General features: G+C 34.7%; 3 protein-coding genes across 3 annotated transcripts; all 3 read right to left on the bottom strand.

The window, feature by feature from the left end:
* Positions 1–645: 645 nt before the first annotated feature.
* On the bottom strand, positions 646–4,098 carry LOC102606161 (glyceraldehyde-3-phosphate dehydrogenase B, chloroplastic). The gene is made up of 9 exons (XM_006342475.2): positions 3,953–4,098; positions 3,751–3,858; positions 3,110–3,274; positions 2,833–3,000; positions 2,097–2,257; positions 1,846–1,907; positions 1,598–1,647; positions 1,104–1,510; positions 646–975 (listed from the first exon to the last, which is right to left on the bottom strand). The coding sequence occupies exons 1-9, from the start codon at positions 4,049–4,051 to the stop codon at positions 843–845; spliced, it is 1,353 nt and encodes a 450-aa protein (XP_006342537.1). The 5' UTR covers positions 4,052–4,098; the 3' UTR covers positions 646–842.
* Positions 4,099–5,077: 979 nt separating this feature from the next.
* On the bottom strand, positions 5,078–9,580 carry LOC102578172 (uncharacterized). Its single transcript, XM_006342476.2, has 5 exons — positions 9,395–9,580; positions 7,366–7,486; positions 6,891–6,987; positions 6,601–6,687; positions 5,078–5,348 (listed from the first exon to the last, which is right to left on the bottom strand). Exons 1-5 carry the CDS (start codon positions 9,453–9,455, stop codon positions 5,214–5,216), a joined length of 501 nt encoding a protein of 166 aa, XP_006342538.1. The 5' UTR covers positions 9,456–9,580; the 3' UTR covers positions 5,078–5,213.
* Positions 9,581–11,476: 1,896 nt separating this feature from the next.
* On the bottom strand, positions 11,477–15,165 carry CAT1 (catalase). The gene is given in 8 exon segments (NM_001287934.1): positions 11,477–11,747; positions 11,845–11,938; positions 12,029–12,096; positions 12,184–12,273; positions 12,361–13,137; positions 13,229–13,506; positions 13,654–13,750; positions 15,144–15,165. Coding segments are annotated over 8 exon segments (1,479 nt in total). The 5' UTR covers positions 15,159–15,165; the 3' UTR covers positions 11,477–11,687.
* Between the last annotated feature and the right edge of the window lie 2,789 nt (positions 15,166–17,954).

Consider the following 17,954-nt stretch of genomic DNA (forward strand, 5'->3'; position numbering starts at 1 on the left):
ATATGATATATGATATATGATATAATATGATAATTCACGATCCGTAAGGGTGATCAAGTTCAACACTCTACATTGAAAAATTATAACTTTTGATTGTTTCTAGGGAATAACATCCACAACGTAGTAATTAAAGACTCTTGATCTCTCCATAGTTTATTGATTTATTGTCATTCAAGGTTTGCAGTTGTTAGCTTTCGCATGACATCATGTTGTTTTGATCTCAACATTGCAAGTTGCAACCTAACATAAATAAATATTTTCTCTCTAGCAGTTTATAACTTTTTACATAAAGTGATCATACAATTAGGTGCTTATCCATGTAAAAGAATCAAAAGTAACTGTAAGGGTGTGTTCAGTATGAGGAAAAAATGCAGATGCTTGCAAAAAACTTCATGAGCATGCATAGAACACACAAGTTCTTCTATGGTCATGGTGTCCATATACTTCGACTCTTCAATAGAGACGATAGCATAACTAAATATTGAATCAATGGATCATATAAGTTATATTTCCGCGTTCATCCTTCAAGTTTTCACCATATTTCCACCTCTATGTCACCCCGGGCTTCATGACCGATGCATTGAGGCAAAATATCCTAATCGAATGTCATTAGTTTAGTTAACGAGGTGAAATTACGCAGAGATCTTGAAATGGAAAACAGAATTCCTTGTTGAAATGCATCCTGGTTAGTGGTGAAACCAGTATATATGAATGTACACATGATTTCGAAACTGTGTGATTTTACTGTCATTCGTTCATTTATAAATTTTTGAACAAGGGAAACAATTTAGCTTCAAAAATCATCCATGCGGAATTTCAAAAAGGAAAAGAAAGCAGAGAGATTATTCGTAGACTTTGCATTCCTTGTCTGCAGGATTTGTCTTGCAGTAGTCCTCTAAGGCGTCTCCGCTCCCTTCTGCAGCTGAACCAGGCCATTTGCTTGCTACCAGATGAGCTAAGTCGACCACACGTTGGCTGCAATTTTACCAAGTATGATCACAAGTGAATCAACGGTATATGTGTGCTTATGCATGTGTATTTTTAATGTAAATGAGTTTTCAGGTTGGTTGTATAAGTATGTGAAATGATTGTGTTCAGTTTACCTGTATCCCCATTCGTTGTCATACCAAGCGACAATCTTGACCATGTCGTCTCCCATAACCATGGTTAAAGAGGAGTCGATGGTGGTGGAAACATCACTGCATCGGAAGTCAACTGACACAAGAGGCTCATCACAAACAGCCAATATGCCATTCAACGGACCGTCAGCTGCCTTTCTGAAAGCTGCATTGACATCTTCAGCTGAAATTCCTTTCTTTGCAACATTGATAACAAGGTCAACAACCGAAACATTAGGTGTTGGCACTCGGAGAGCAATTCCATTGAGCTTTCCCTTGAGCTGAGGTAGCACTAGAGACACAGCCTTTGCTGCACCAGTGCTGGTCGGGACTATGTTCAATGCTGCAGCTCTCGCTCTCCTCAAGTCACGGTGTGATGCATCCAGAAGCCTCTGCATACAACATAATCAAATCTATTCAGTGTCATTGTAAGGTGCACGTTTCACAAATTCCCCTTTTGTATCGTATATCATGATTACCTGATCTCCGGTGTAAGAGTGTGTTGTTGTCATAGTTCCCTTAACAATACCTTCAAAGTGAATGGAAATAGTCAAACAACATACTCAGCGTAATCCTACAAGTGAGGTCTGGGAGGGTGGTGTGTACACAGCCTTACCCCTACCTTGTGAAGGTAGAGAGTCTGTTTCCGATGATATAAATAGTCAAACATAACCTAAAACCACATAAATTTGAACAATGTTTTCAACAGTATTAATCTGCTGCTTACCAAATTCTTCATCCAGGATTTTTGCAAAAGGGGCCAAGCAGTTGGTGGTGCAAGAGGCATTGCTGCATTTATAAAGGTAGAACATTAATACGATGTCTTCTTGAACATTAAATATACTCCCTCCATCCAAATTTATGCGACACACTTTCATTTTTAGTCAATCTCCAAAAGAATGATCCTTTTTTCAAAAGTCTCGCTTTATTTCTTAAACTATGTGTCCAGCCAAACACGTTCACATAAATTGCACTGACCTTACGATATTGGCAACCTCGTGAGAGTAGTCTTGTTCATTCACTCCAATAACATAGGTAGGAATGTCAGCACCTTTTGCTGGAGCAGTGATGATAACTTTCTTGGCACCAGCTTGGATGTGCTTCCCAGCACCCGGACCATCAACGAACACACCGGTCCCCTGTGAGTTTTCAAACAACATTATTAGGCAACTTAATAGCCATCTTTTCTCAGGATTCATCCTGTTGAAGTGCTGGACTTGTTATTGATCAATCTCAACAAGTTTAATCTTGGTTGATTTTATCTCGTTAAGCAAATAATGAGTAACTTTTGGAGGATCAGGCACACATCTGACAACATTTTGGAAGGGTCCGAGCAACATAGGTATGCATCAGTCAAATGTTATGATGGGATGAATTATGACATTAGCTACATTAATTATGTATATTAGCATGAAATTGAAAGCTATTAGATGTGTTAATGATTCCTAAACTAGCAGAAAATCCGACTAGTTGAGTAATCGTACAAGTTTAGCTTAACACATCGGTAATAGGAATGGTTAATAATTCTGCTATAACTTGTGTGTCTGATCAGATATTACAACAAGACAACAAAAACTTGTGAAGGTAGAGAGACTGTTTCTGATAGACCCTCGGCTCAGATATTACAAGTACTAAAAGTAGAATCTACCAATAACCGAGGGATCAAAAATGCTATTAACGTGTCGTTTATCAGAATTTGGTACACGTAGTTTACCTCAATAACAATGTCAATACCAAGTTCAGCCCATGGAAGCTTTAGAGGATCCCTGCTAGAGACAACCTTAATGTTCTTTCCATCAACACTAATGGTTTCATTATCCACTATTTTCACATCTGCCTTGAATGTTCCCAACATGGAATCATACTTAAGCAAGTGAGATGCCTGCATTAACATAATATTTGCAATACATTTTAACATTGGACCGCGAAAAATTTGATAGTAAAACCAACAATTGCTATAAATGTGCTGATTTTTTGCAGGTAAAGCTCACATTCTTGACACCACCACTGTCATTGACGACAACGACATCTAGTGGTGAGTCCTTGCGTCCATGCCAACAACGGAGGAAGTTCCTGCCAATTCTTCCGAAACCATTGATGGCAACCTTCAATTTGGCAACAGTTTCTCCTTTCACAGGTCCTGCTGATCCTGTGGTCTAATTTGGGATAAAAGTAAATGAGTTTCAGGAAAAAAGGTACAAAACACTACTATTTCTCCGTCAAATTTTTCTATGATAGATGGTCAGAACTTCATTTAGGCCCTAAATTGATGAATGATGATCCTACATTTATTTCGTATCCTCGTGAATTGACTTAGGTCATTGGTTTGGTTCTGGCTGTTTTAACTACATCTTTTAATCCTTGCCTCAGGACCAAATTGGTTATTAGCAGTGAAAACAGAACACACCTGGAATTCGAGACTACTATTTGTTATCTTAGTGATGAAACACTGGATTTCTTATCTCATGTTTCATTCTAAAATATAGAAGGACGTCATTCTTCTCAGAACAGACTAATGAGGAAAGAGTGTATAGTCATAAGTATTGAAAAGATCAATATTCTGTTATGTTTAGTACTGTTTTGCTTCGCGGTCTAAAGCAGATGTTTTACTGAGTAGAGTAAAGATGCTTACCTTGGGAGTGAGTTGAGCAGACACAACATCAAAGAAGGAAGACTCCTTGTTACAAAATGTCACACATCCACTCGATCGAAGACCAGAGAACTCTGCTACTTCAAATTTCTACAAAAAAAACAACAGATAAATTAACAAACACATTTACTAGAAGAAAGAATCTTCTTTTTTTTCGAATTTTATTTGGAGAAAAAGTAAAGACCTTAGAGAAGCATTGAGTAGGGAAAGAGTAAGAGTTCTTAGATAGAAGCCTTGTGCTTGTAGGAATTCTTGAAGGAGCCAAAGCTGCATGAGAAGCCATGGTTTTGTTTATTTGACAAAAACTACTTAAATCCTTTGCTATATATATATACTTTTCAAGTTTACTTTTTTTTAAAATTGTTGAAATTAAGTTTTGGTTACAAATTGAGGTTCAAAAAATGAGTGGTGCATCATCAAGATTTGATAAGAGATAAGATGATCTATGTCCTCATGTATGTATTTTTTTTTTCCCACCTTGATCATCATCAGCAATCTCAACCACAAATTATTGGAAAATTTCATGTTATCCTTATTTACTTACCATAATTGTGGAAACAAATTAAAACATCCTTCCCATCATTTTACTTTAAGAAAATGCATCACAAAGAGCAAAGTGATAGCAACGCATGTGACACTCTTTCTTTTTTAGTTTACTTCAACCAGAACGACTTCACTTTATATTGACATGTTTGTTACCACAAATATCTATCACGAAGTCGTCTCAGGTTCAAATCTTCAAAGAGATTTATAAAACTAGATGATTTCGTTTCATTTGTTCAAAACCTTGATGGATAGAGTTACCTAATACTTATGTTGATGAAAGATAGCAAGAACCTGGTGGAGTTAGCCAACATGCGAACAAATTGACTCAAACACCAGAATTATAATTCTTTTTAAAAGAAACACAAATTTTTTTAAAAAAATCCTTTTAATTTATTTTTTTTACATGTGTAGTGAAATACCATCACCAAAAATGAAAAGGAGGGAATATTTAATTATTTTGTTTGGCATTATTCTGGGCAACTGGAGAAGTAGTACAAGAATAATAACCACTATCCATTCATTAGAGTACAGGACAATTTAGAGATGGTCTTGCAGAAGGATAATATTTTTTTTGGTATAGAAAAGAACTCTATCCACAAAACACCAGTGGTCCTCTGTGATTCAATAACCAATTACTTGCAAGTTACTCGATACTTGTGCTCGTGGAAGGTAACAAATACTTGGTAAACCAATGGAATTTGCTGGTGAATGATAGCAAATTCACCAAACGTTTCGATTGTTCTCCCACTTAATTATCAATGTGTTATGTTAAACTTGTATTTTCACTTCATATTTAATGGTAATGTAGTTTTCAAATAGTCCAGATACAATGCTCTTGGAATTTGATCAATGTCTTCAGAAAGTGTATCCATTTACATGAAAACCAATTGAAGTGTTGTTTATACAACACTTTCAACTTCATCTAGGTTCACTGCAGCTCCATTTTCTGCATCCCCGGACCTCAACTGGTTGGAGATGTCGTCAATAGCATCATTCAGCTGGACGATCTTCTCCGTTAGTATCTTGCGTTGTTTCTGCAGACGAAACAGCATGCATACATTAGAAAAAACTTAAAACAGGAATAAGAATATCGTTCTCAAACTTGGATCTTTAGCCCTTCAGCAGCTTTTTTTGTAACCTCCGGAAGCTATATGATTCAAGCAAAGTAACAAACTCAGATAAAGGTGACACATTTGATGCAACAAGCCCGCTCCTCTTTCTTGCAATAGACAGAGAGAAACCGTGGAGAAGAAAGCACGACGTTCTTGTATAGATCACCTAACTAGGTTCATTTAAAGACCAAGAAAAATGTCGTCTTTTGGTTAGCTCCCGGAGCTTGAATAGAGTCACATTGTAATGGAGCTAACATTTGCTACTGTTGTATGTTTTGCATCTCCTAGATGCCAGTAATGAAACATCTTACTTCACAGAAATAAAAATAAGAAGACCAAGAATAGCATCTATGTATAGTTAAACGAAAGCTTTATAACCAAACAAGACTTTAGTTCTAAAACTGTAGAACGTCCGTACCCAAGGGTTTGGCCTAGTGGTCAACGAAATGGGTTGAGAACCACGAGGTCTCAAGTTCAAATCCAGGGGAAACAAAAAACACTAGGTGATTTCTTCTCATTTGTCCCAACTTTAGTGGACAGAGTTACATGGTACTTATTACTAGTGGAAAGTGAAAAGTATCTTGTGAACTTAATAGAGGTGCGTGTAAGATGGACCGGACACCAAGGTTATCAAAAAAGAAAATAAAATGTAGAACATCCTTGGTTGGGTGCTTCAAATCTTAGCAGTGACTGGTCTCAGAGTATCTTCTCTAGCCTTTGTCTTTACATCTCTTGCAAGGTACTTCATCTAATAAGTTCACGACTACATAACGGAACTCACATAAACTAACAAATAACTCTATCATCACCCTTTTGTCCAACTAAAATACTACTTAGGAGAAACAACTGAAGCGGATAGCGGTAGCTAGTTATACAGAAGTAGCAAAGCACCAAATCTCAGCAATCAGGATTTAGGACCATTGCCCATTCACCTTAAATCTTTATAGGTGAAGATCGAGGAAGGAAGACTCAAAAGCGACAGATAGCTACACCTAAGGGGATTACACTTATAAGGAGGGATTTATTCAGCCAGAATAGAGGATTCTGATATATAATGTGTGTTTGTTGTGTGTGTCTACACTCACACGAAGCGCGCGCATGCACCACCAAAAAAAAGACACTATCTCTCTCTCTTACTGCTTCCTAATAAAAGACGTACATAATATTAACTTACCTCCAATGCTTTTTCTTCATCATATATAAACTTGGGCAATTTTCTCATGAGGTCTTTCCTATCTGTTTCGGCTAATGCCTTGCTAATCTGTAGAAGAGAAATTAAAGGGCAGTCAGCTTACTGCTCCTAGGTACACCGCAAGAGAAGAAATGCAGAGAAGGCATTTATCAATGAGTGATGTCGCAAATTCACAAGTATTTAACGAGCAAAAACGACCAAAGTCAGTGACTAATACAAGTGCTACTGCACTTATACCCGAAAATAAGCTAGCTTTAACTTAGAATGATTACCTCTGGTGCGAAGATACAACCAAGTGCACCAACGATTACTCCTCCTAAAAGAAAGCCACCTACAAAGATGCTTGAATTGCTTGGCCTTCCACCATCACTGCCAATTGACAAGAAAGACAAACATCCCATAAAATATGTTCTCCTATCGGTGGATCACCAATGTGTGAAAGAAACAAAACTACAATATTCTTTTTCCTACTTAAATGGCAAGATCCAAGTTTTCTTCTGTCACTCCGGAGTCAATTGGATTTATAGTTTGCAGAACAACGGTCGGATCAAAGTAAATAATTGAAGGACCAGGAAGGTTCTTTTGAGTTGATTTGGTCTAATTAAAGCTCACACTAACTTATTAAGATGTAAATATCATCTACCTGAAAGACAAGTGAGTGTGACAACCAAACAAAAAGAAGTGTGATATATCATCAATGTATAAGTTGCATACGAGTAGAGCACGTAAGAACAAGAGAAGCAATACCTATATTCTGCTTGAACGGTTAATGATCTTCTAGACGAGGATGATTTTCCTCCATGCCTTGGACTGAAGGCCAATTTGGTGGTGCCACTGACACTTTTATCTGCCGACTTCAAACTAGATCCTAGCACATTGAGAAAGTTACTGGACTTATACCACATCACTCATGTAGGTTTGGGTGAAAGAGGGAGCCATCAATGCAACATATGATCATGTACTACTAAAACCAATTTTAGTCTCATGCAGTTCCACAAATAATTTGAACAAAAAACACACATCATTTTGTATCCAACAATTTTCATTTAGATGCTATGCTTAAATAATTGAATAAGAAACACTGAAGGTCGTTGAATCTTATCATGCCCCTTATTGTAATGTATGTATTGAAACAAACATCTGCACAAAATTGAGCAAGCATTTTGGAAAATGATGCTGGTCGCTGGAACAAAATAAGGGCCATTTTTCAACAGATAACTCTACAATATGGATATTTTAAGGGCCACTCTGATCATGTATATCTCATTCTGATATTGAATACTACTCTCTTATCATTTAAAATACGGCATTATTTCTTGTTTGATTGACACCTTTTTATAATTGAAAAATCTTTAAATTTAACACTCCCTTTTTGCCCTTAAAGATATGCTCTTATAGGAATTATGACAAGTTGAAAACTATTAGTTCCTCCGTTTCATTTTTGTGTGTTAGTTTAACCAGACACAAAATTTAAGAATGTTTGGGAAACTGTTGAATCTTGTGGACTTAAATTAGAGATGTTAACATTCCAAAACTACCCTTTGGATCTTGTATCTTAAACATGTTATTCCTATAAGAGTGTCATTAAGAATAAAATAACAATGTTGAAACGAAGGTAGTCAATCTAAGGATAGTGTTTCTCTATTTCTTTTTTTTTTGATAACCGAGAAATCCGTCTGTGACCCGCCCTTTGGACCAATCACAGCCTTCTAAACTCGGTGGAAGTGTTTCTCTATTTCTTAAATTTCGTATCCAGCAAAACACTACCATATAATATGGAGGACATGAATATTTTTTTCATGATAGAGACAACTTGTGCACCTTGACTAATTCCACCTAATACCTGCTATCTCCCACCACCTCAGGTACCTAGAGTTGTACCCAACAACTCTCACTACAAGACTATCAAAAGAAATCACCTAGTTTTTAAAGCAAATTGGTGTTCCTTAAAACTGGATGTTCCATATATGTCACACTTATCACATACAAGTCTCTGATCAGAGCGAAAAAACAACTTAACGGAGGTATAACAACAACAGAGATCCTCTATCCCAACTAGCCTATAGCTATTGAGGCAATTTCGCTTTGTTCTTAGCTAAGTTCTCAAGTTCTTTCGAGACACAAATTACTCTATGCAGCAGTTAGTTTACTACTTTAACAGTTAATATCAGTAAACAACAACAAAAACATACACAACGTAATCCCACAAGTGGGGTTTGGGAAGGGTGGTGTGTACGCAGACATTACCCTACCAACGCTAAAATCAGTAGGTAACAACATACCTAGTGTAATCACAGAAGTGGTGTCCGGGGAGGATGATGTGTAAACATACCTTACACGTACCTTATGCTTGTGAAGGTAGAGAGGCTAGACTCTCGGCTCAAGTAAAGCATCTCAAACCTAAAATCAGTAGAGAACAACAACAACACAGTGTAATCCCACAAGTAAGGTAAGAGTAGGGTGGTGCATAGGCCTACGGCCTACCTTACCCCTACTTTGTACTCTTGAAGGTAGAGAGACAGACTTTTGAAAGACCCTCGACTCAAGTAAAGCATATCAAAGCTAAAATCAGTAGAGAACAAAACACAAATCTTGAAATAATCATTCAATTATGCTATTACGAAGCTCGATTACTGAATACACAGGGTCAAATACCAACTAATCAACACACCAAATTCGAAATTACCATAAAGGGTGCATCAAAAACAGCAAATTACAACAAATAATCCAAACCCCATGAATAAAAATGTAAAATTTACAAGATTTAAAGAATTACCAGAAGTGAAATGCAGAGAAGGGGTTGTTGATAAAAGCAAAGAATTCGAAATAGCTATCATCCTGTAAGGTTAGGGGAAGTGGGTAAAAATGAGGTGGAAGACTGTCACCGGAAAATGAATTAACGGCGGAGGATGGTGGCCGGCCGGCGCAGGGAAGAGTGACAGTTGGAGAGCAGAGAAGAAAGGATAATAATATCAAGAATAGTGATAATTTGTTTCTGTAGTTTGGAAGATGATGATCAACATAGTTAACAACTGACACGTGGATATTTGGAAACCAAAGTCTCGTAATAATCCATAAAAATCAACAAATCGTGACATTCGGTTAAAGATGAAAAAATACTTATTACTCTAGTATAACTCTTGTTAGTGTTGCATCGTGTTATTTATGTTAAGAAAAAAACTCAAATATATCATAGAACTTTGATAAAAAGCTTATTTACGTCACTGTTAAAAGTTTGGGTCATATATGTCATTTGTGTGGATGGGTGTTTTTCCAAACAGAAATAACATAAATGAGTCAAGCTTTTAACGGATGGTGTAGATAAGCCTTTTATCAAAATTCGATGGTATATGAAAGCTTCTTGCTAAACTTCACTCGATTGAGAATATCATTAATTAATAAAAATGTGTTCTCTCTAACCGCTTAAACTTTTAAATGAGGTTACACACTTCAACATGTTATCAGAGCAGGTAGAGGTCCTGCAATCGGATCTCACCGCCACCCAAAATAAAAAGAATTTAGTTTAAGCTTTTAAATGACATGGTCACACACTTGGTGATAGTATTTGCTTTTTTAAGAAAATCACTCAGGTGAATGTTCTAAGTGATTCTCATGAAAAAAAATTGTGTGCGTAAAATCTTAATGGTTAAACTAATAATCGTATCAATAACTATCAACAATCGATAGCTGAATATCTTAATGAGTCTGCAACGATTTAACATGTCTACAAACTGATAGTCAAGTAACAGTAATCACTTTGTATTGCTGGAGATTGGTATGGGCCTCCGGGTACGTCATTGGAGCGGCCCAATGAGGAACAAAATTTAGTGGACTGGCCCAAACTGTTACTACCTAACAAGAAGAAGCAAAGGAAACTAATGGACCCAAGCCTAGAGGGATAATGAACTTTTAAATGGAGAAACTACGTAATTAGACATACTCCATTATCATATGTACTATTATTATTTATATTTTTAAAATATTGCCTATGTTATCATTAATTAAGAGTTTCCTATCATATATTGAGGAAGATACACCTAGATACATGTAATTTTGCTACCAGATACATTAAAATAGGGAAAGAGACGAGTGAGATGGGGGAGGGAGGAGAGTGAGATACTCACATATCTCAAATACATGTGAACCACACTAGATACATGTATTTGTATGGATCTGTTGTGATTCACATGTATCTGGAATACCAGATATAGAGAAAAGTGGAAAGCGAGATGGGAGGGAGACTAGCGAGATTTGTTATGTATCACATATACATGCGAATCACTTGTATACAATGTATCTAGAATAAATTACACCTAATTTTGACCCTATGTATCTCAAGATATAAGTATCTAGACGCACCAAAATATGGTAAGACTCGTAATATTGCAAACTAGAGTGTATCTAAGTAATTAGTTCATAAACTAGTAGGATATATGTAAATTTCCCAACTTAAAACTGCATTTCAAACCGCACACAACTCACACTACAACTACACACCGAATCATAATTTCACAAGTGTAGTCTGAGGAGAATGGTGTATATGAACTCTTACCCGATCTTGTGAAGATAGGGATGTTATTTCAGATAATATTCTCTACTCAAGTAAAACAACATAACTCATACTCTGCACTATCAAAGCTTATAGTCTAGTTGTATCAGTGAAATTCTCCCGCACAATATGTGCGGGTTACATTCTTAATGACCTATTTCACCTTCCTTGATCTTCTTATGTAATGAAAAAGGGAAAAAAAATTGTTCAAACATAATCAATCAAGCTGAGATACTGAAATGAAAGTGATAATATTGAAATTGAGTGTTCTTCAAGCACCAAAGTGAGCAAGAACTCAACATAATTACATAACTTTAGAAAGTGAAACATTGAACATACAACTGTGAACTTATTCAGGTTCTTACATCATCATAGTAAAAACATAAGACATCGAAATTTGATACAAATACAACATTACGATTGAAAAAAGAAGTACAGTTTATAGCACAACGTGAACATTTTCTTGTATTAGTCTTTCAACATTTGCAGCTTGAAACCATTCCAACTATTTTCATCATCTTCACATTGTAGGCTTCACAGTGAGACGAGAAGCGACCTTCTGACCACAGGACTTGTCAGCCTGCAATGTATCCACGTGAAGAAAAGATTGGTTTTGTTTAATCACCGCGTTTTATTAGGCTAAAATGAATCATGGAAATGAAGAGAACAACTCAAACCTGAGACAAGTATGATATCCATATGCTGCGAATCTCATGAGTGACTCGTGGATCGGATAGAGACTCAACCCACTTGGTGATGTATCTGTCTTGCCTGAAATAACAAGGATAATCAGTTATCATTGTGTGTTTACGAGGGGGAGAATTGGCAATAAATTATATGATAGATGAACCAAATTAGTACCTGTCAGATTCCCAGGATCTGTACCTCTCCCCTGCCTGTTTGAAGTTGTTCTCTTTCGGAATGACACACTAAAAAAACAACAATGTATATATGTAAGTGAAAGTTAAACTCATTCATAGATCATTCAGACGAACAATAACAAAGATTTGCCTCACATTTGTACGCCTTCCATTCAAGACACAAGCAGGAATTGGGTACTGCTCAGCAGGACGACAAGGATCAAACCTCGAGGGCAAATAATCCACCTGAAACATTTAGTTATACATCAGAAGAATGAAATGTTTGAACAAAGGCAACAACATAAGGAGCACCAATTGTCGAGTGCATAGTACCTCTTCATCGCGATGTGTCATGTTCATGGCACCATCGCGATGATTGTTGTGATGACCACACTTGGGAGCATTAACTGGGAGCTGCATATAGTTTGGTCCAATACGGTGTCTCTGAGTATCAGCATACGCGAATATCCTAGTCTGGAGAAGCTTATCCTCGGAATAGTAAATACCAGGGACGATATGTCCAGGGTTAAACGCGAGCTGCTCATTCTCAGCAAAGAAGTTATCAATGTTCCTGTTCAATACCAATCGACCAACTGGGATCAACGGCAAGAGATCCTCAGGCCATGTCTTGGTTACATCCAGAGGATCAAAATCGAACTTGTCTACATCCTCAGGGTCCATTGTTTGGATGAAAAGTTTCCACTCAGGATAGTTTCCAGCTGCAATTGAATCGTAAAGATCCTTGGTCGCGTGGCTATGATTAGTACCACCGACTCTAATAGCTTCTTCCTCAGACATACATTTCACACCACAAGTTGGCTTCCAGTGGAACTTCACATAATGTGCTTTCCCCTCTTTGTTAATCAATTGATACGCGTGAACGCCAAAACCTTCCATGTGTCTGTAATCAGTTGGGAGACAAACATCATCGTAGAAGAAGGCGAATGTATGCAAACTCTCAGGAAGGAACGAGAAGAAATCAAGGATCCTCCAGTTCTCCTGAATGTGTGACTTTGGATTTGGTTTCAATGCACGAATCGTGTCAGGGAACGACTTAGCATCACGATTAAAGAACACAGGGACATTGTTTCCAACAAGATCAAAGTTACCCTGAAGCAATTAATTAAATACATTACAATAGAACAAAACACAATCCAAGATTCCAGTACCTAAGTTCATGTTTCAAGTAACACGAAATTACCTCTCTGGTGTAAAACTTGACAGCAAAACCGCGAATGTCCCTGATTGACTCGGGGCTTCCACGTTCATGGACAACAGTAGAGAATCGACAAATAACAGGCGTTTGAGCACCAGGAGCTCGGAGAAAATCAGCACAAGAAAGATGAGAAATGTCATGAGTAACTTCAAAGAATCCCTTAGCACTAGCACCTCTAGCATGAACAACACGCTCAGGTATCTTTTCGCGATCAAAAGTCGCAAGTTTCTCAATTAGATAATAATCCTCAAGCAGAACAGGCCCTGCCAAAAACATAACGATCCATAAAAATTGATCACTTGAACTAATACAGAAAAATATTCGAAATCTTTTACAAAAAGTGTTATTCAGACTTAAAAACACTTAAAATAAGTCTATCCAAACAAGCTCAAAGTCTAATATCAAAATACCTCTAGGTCCAACTGTCAAGGAAGAAACATTGTTGTACACAGGACCACCAGCATTTGTTGTCAAGAAAGGGGTGTCGTATGCGCTTGATGGGCGATACTGCGTCACAATCAAATCCAACAAAAATAAATATACATTGCATATGCAACAAATCGAGCCTATGAAGTTTATGAGTTCTTACAACGATCTCAAGCTAGTATATATATATATAATAATAGCTGAGTTCACAGTTAAATATGCAAATATAGGATTTGGAAAAAAACTATTGTGATCACGTGAACCCATAGCTTTAAGGCTAGATCTGCCTCCTAATGCACAACCAAATATAATAAAAAGAGTGGTCTCAACTATAGCTTTGTCAATTCTCAATCAAATCCACTTGATATTCAGCAGATCTGAAGATTATAGGTTCCTATGGCGATGTCAAGTTAATATATAATAATAACTGAGTTCACTGTTTATAAATATTTAGTAGATTTCTTAATACGAAGGCAAAAACTACTGAGATCACGTGAACCCAAAGCTTAAAAGCTAGATCTGTCTCGTAATAAAAAATTACGCAAGGAGTGCTCACAATTTGTGTTCGATCGCCGGCGATGCCGATCAGATGTCGGAGAATATTCCGGCATCTACAGGACAGTTTTTTTAGTAGTTATTTTTAAAAAAAGTATTTTCTATTTTTAGAAGGGCGTTAGAACACGTGACAATTTTTGTTGAGAAAATAATTTTTGATATGCTAGTTTTGTTTGCTTATGAAATGCTTTTTTTGAATTTTCCTAAATTGTTTGGAAGGAATTTGAGGGTTTTTTTTTCATTTAAAATCTTTTTTAAATATGCATAATTTTTTTATTCTTTTTTACAATTACAAAATATTTATTTTGCAGATTTTTTTTTGAGAGTTTTAAGTTCGTAATTTGGTGAAAATGATACATAAATAATTTGTGTGCAAAATTATCCGTATATATAACTTAACTCACTATTTAGATGACTTAACTTTTTCCAAGGTTGGTCACTTGTGATCTGAAGCTATTATTCGTAAGTTGAAGCTTGATCTTCATTCGATCACTTGATTTTCACTCATAAAACTTAAACATGAAATTTATGTTCAAACACAATTTCATATGACTAGTGCTTCATTTTTCTTTACTTGAAACTCGAAGGATCGTTCATTATATGCATGAGAGACTATTTTAAACGTATCAATAGAGACGAAAGACACCTAGCTTAATAAGGCGTTTTAAAAAAAAAAATTATAACTATATCGAGGGTACTTCTGATGTAATGAATAAGATCTCTTTATCCTTAACAAAAAAAAATGAATTCGAACTTTGAGTGAGAATTTTTTCTGACAAAAATATGTTTTTACTTTATCAGTGTTATAGGATACGAATCTTAATTGACGTATCTGAATAATATTACCAATTATATAGCACAAGAACTAAGAAAAAAAAGGATCACAAAACTTTGTATACAAAAAAAAAAATTGATATACCTTAGAGGGATCCATAGTGATGGAAATGAAAGGAGAATTGAAGAGAGAGCCTTTTGATCAATAAACTGTTTATGTTTGGTGTGTTGAGAGTGAGAAAGAGCAACTTATTTATAACCTGTGGAGGGCACTTATGTAAAATTATAATACACATAAAAATCTCATAATGTTGAGGATGAAATTCTATCTTATATTATTTTAAGTTATATATATATATTGTTAATATACTAATAATTATCAGTGGCGGATTCAGAATTTCATTAAGGGGTTCAAAATGTGAAAAAGTACAACTTCTACTATATATACTTAAAAAAAATAAGTTTAACCATGTATTAACAATGTTATTTTCTGTTAAACAAGGCTCTGCCCCTCATAATAATATATTCAGTGTGTTTTCACAAGTGAGATTTGAAGAAGGTGGAGAGCATTTATGCAGATCTAACCCCTATCATTGAGGATTAAATTAAAGAGTTTATTTCAGATACTCTCGATTCGGGAAAAATGTTTTACAGATCGAATAGGTTTGAAAAAAGATAAAAGAATAAAGAAACTAAGCTAAAAATATCAAGGAAAAGAAAAATATTGACAAAAAAATAATAGAAATAACCAAATGTAAGAGAAAACAAAAGTAATACGAGTGCTATATTAAAGAATAAGGTAATGGTAAAATAGTACTCTTATAATACCAAAAGGGAAACATAATTTTCTACCTTAATTCTCGACATCTAAAAATGAGAAATATTTAACTTTTTATCTTAATCTTCAACGTTTAACGTAAATTGTTAATGTAAGAACAATTACATTATCTAGTCGCCCAAACAATGACAGAGTCAAATATTTTTACTGAAATGAAAAATATAACTTTTTGATAAAAGATGTTTAATTGAACCCTTTGTGTCTCTAGTTCATCCTTGAGCCAAAGTATAACGTGAAAAAAATTTAAAATGTGAAATTCATAATCATGAGAAATAAAATTGATTCTTTTAGTATATAAGTAATAATTTTAGAATAAATAAATAAGTTATACTGTTCAAATGGATAAGATTTAGTGCATAATAGCTGTAAGATGATAAAAATGAAAGCACTATATATGTTACATTTTTTTCATATATATTCATTGTATTTCTTGATCCAAATAATTAATACTTAAAAAAAGAAACTTTAGTCAATTATGGACCAGCATCAACATCTATCTAATTAAATATTATATTAATGTTTTTAGTTACTTGATTTCTTTTTTTTATAATGCCTTTATATTCCTCTCACAAATCATCAACTTGCATAATTATTTTTGGGTGAAAAAATTTCTTATCTTTAAAGAAATTCACAAAAAAATAAAATTGACTTCAACATTTCAATTTTGAAAATTGTCCACATATGAACACCATCTTTGATTTTTCTAGAAAGTATATAATTCCTAGTAATAAAACTGCTAACATGTCTAGAAGATAGGTTAACGGATAAGTATCGTTATATAGATCTTTTTATCGTTATATATAAAAATAGATTTTTTTTTCTTTCATTATATTCTATTGTTCGTTAAGTTTGTATTGAGGGTCTTTCTTAGAGACACACGAGCTTGCATGTGATTCAGGTTTCTTATCTTTCTTTTTTTTTGACACCTAAACTATCTAGAGATCGATGCAGGGCATAATTAAATCATCTCAAATGACATTTTCGCATTTTATCTTCGATGTGTGATACGTTGTAGCTTGTATCTTCTCACAAATGTAATCATTTCTATCCTGATTTAATTTATATGATCGCACATTTATTTTATCATTATACATTTGTATACGACATTCATCTTGTGAATATGTTGAACTTGGATATTGGATAATTTTTTATTTAAAAAAAATGTTAAGGATATATTTACGGATTTTCCGAACTATTGACATATATTGGTGATAATATATTTTATTACTATGTATTATTGTAACGACCATACTATATATAGCACTAATAATTCACATAGGACCTTATGACTCATGTGTGTAAGAAAATATCCGATTTATGAAGGGGCCTTTTGGCATTGCCTATTCTTGTTTCATTAGGATATCTCGACTCTATCATCGATGAAAGAACGTTGTGAAATGCGATGTTTAATATAAATTATAGAATTTGGTAAATTATTGAGACTTTTTATGTAAGTTGCGTCTAAAGTTACGTTAAGCGAACGGTAGGAACTTCACATTTTCAAACCTTACAAATCCATTGTTCAACTTTATACGAATGTTTTTGCCTTTCTAATTTTATTAACAAAGCGCAAGAATTCAAAATTTTAAATTTATTATAATATAAATATATAATTTAAATTTAAATTATTGAATTTTGTCAAATCCACAAGACTATAAGTTAAAAAAAAAAAGTTAGCCTACATGGATGTTTTTGGAGTTTTTTGTTTTAAGTTAGAAAATGAAATTTCACTGATTCAATTACCAATAGGACATTCTAAACCCACTACGGTTCGAATTCGGTACAATTTTAAATTTTTACAAAAAAAATAAATAACTTATTAGATTTTAAATGAATTGTTTATACGCATCAATAAGTTTTTAATCGAATTTAATTATAATCGAGTTTTGATATCGAGCGGAAAACTAATAAAAGGTCATTTGTCCTCTTTGCTTTATGCCTTTATCCTTGACGTTAAGAGTAAAAAGGAAAAGAGAAAATTGCTTTTTTTTCCTTCTTTTTTCTTTAACCATTAAAAGTATCAATTACATTTTCTTTAGTTATTATCATTATAGGCGCGGTTAAAATTTCAATTTTATAAATTTTAATTTTATAATAATAATTTTAAATAATAATAAT

This window comes from Solanum tuberosum, unplaced genomic scaffold, assembly GCF_000226075.1.
Source record: "Solanum tuberosum cultivar DM 1-3 516 R44 unplaced genomic scaffold, SolTub_3.0 scf00034, whole genome shotgun sequence".
NCBI classification, from domain to species: domain Eukaryota; kingdom Viridiplantae; phylum Streptophyta; class Magnoliopsida; order Solanales; family Solanaceae; genus Solanum; species Solanum tuberosum.

Bases quoted from the DNA above. Each gene is read 5' to 3' on its own strand.
- LOC102578172 (XM_006342476.2), bottom strand. From the start codon at position 9,455: ATGATAGCTATTTCGAATTCTTTGCTTTTATCAACAACCCCTTCTCTG. The intron at 6,988-7,365 runs GTATTGCTTCTC...GTCAATTGGCAG, and splicing joins ACCGTTCAAGCAGAATATAG to TGATGGTGGAAGGCCAAGCA. The intron at 6,688-6,890 runs GTAATCATTCTA...TCTCTTCTACAG, and splicing joins GTTGTATCTTCGCACCAGAG to ATTAGCAAGGCATTAGCCGA.
- LOC102606161 (XM_006342475.2), bottom strand. From the start codon at position 4,051: ATGGCTTCTCATGCAGCTTTGGCTCCTTCAAGAATTCCTACAAGCACA. The intron at 3,275-3,750 runs GTAAGCATCTTT...ATCCCAAATTAG, and splicing joins CTGCTCAACTCACTCCCAAG to ACCACAGGATCAGCAGGACC. The intron at 2,258-2,832 runs GTAAACTACGTG...GAAAACTCACAG, and splicing joins GTATTGACATTGTTATTGAG to GGGACCGGTGTGTTCGTTGA.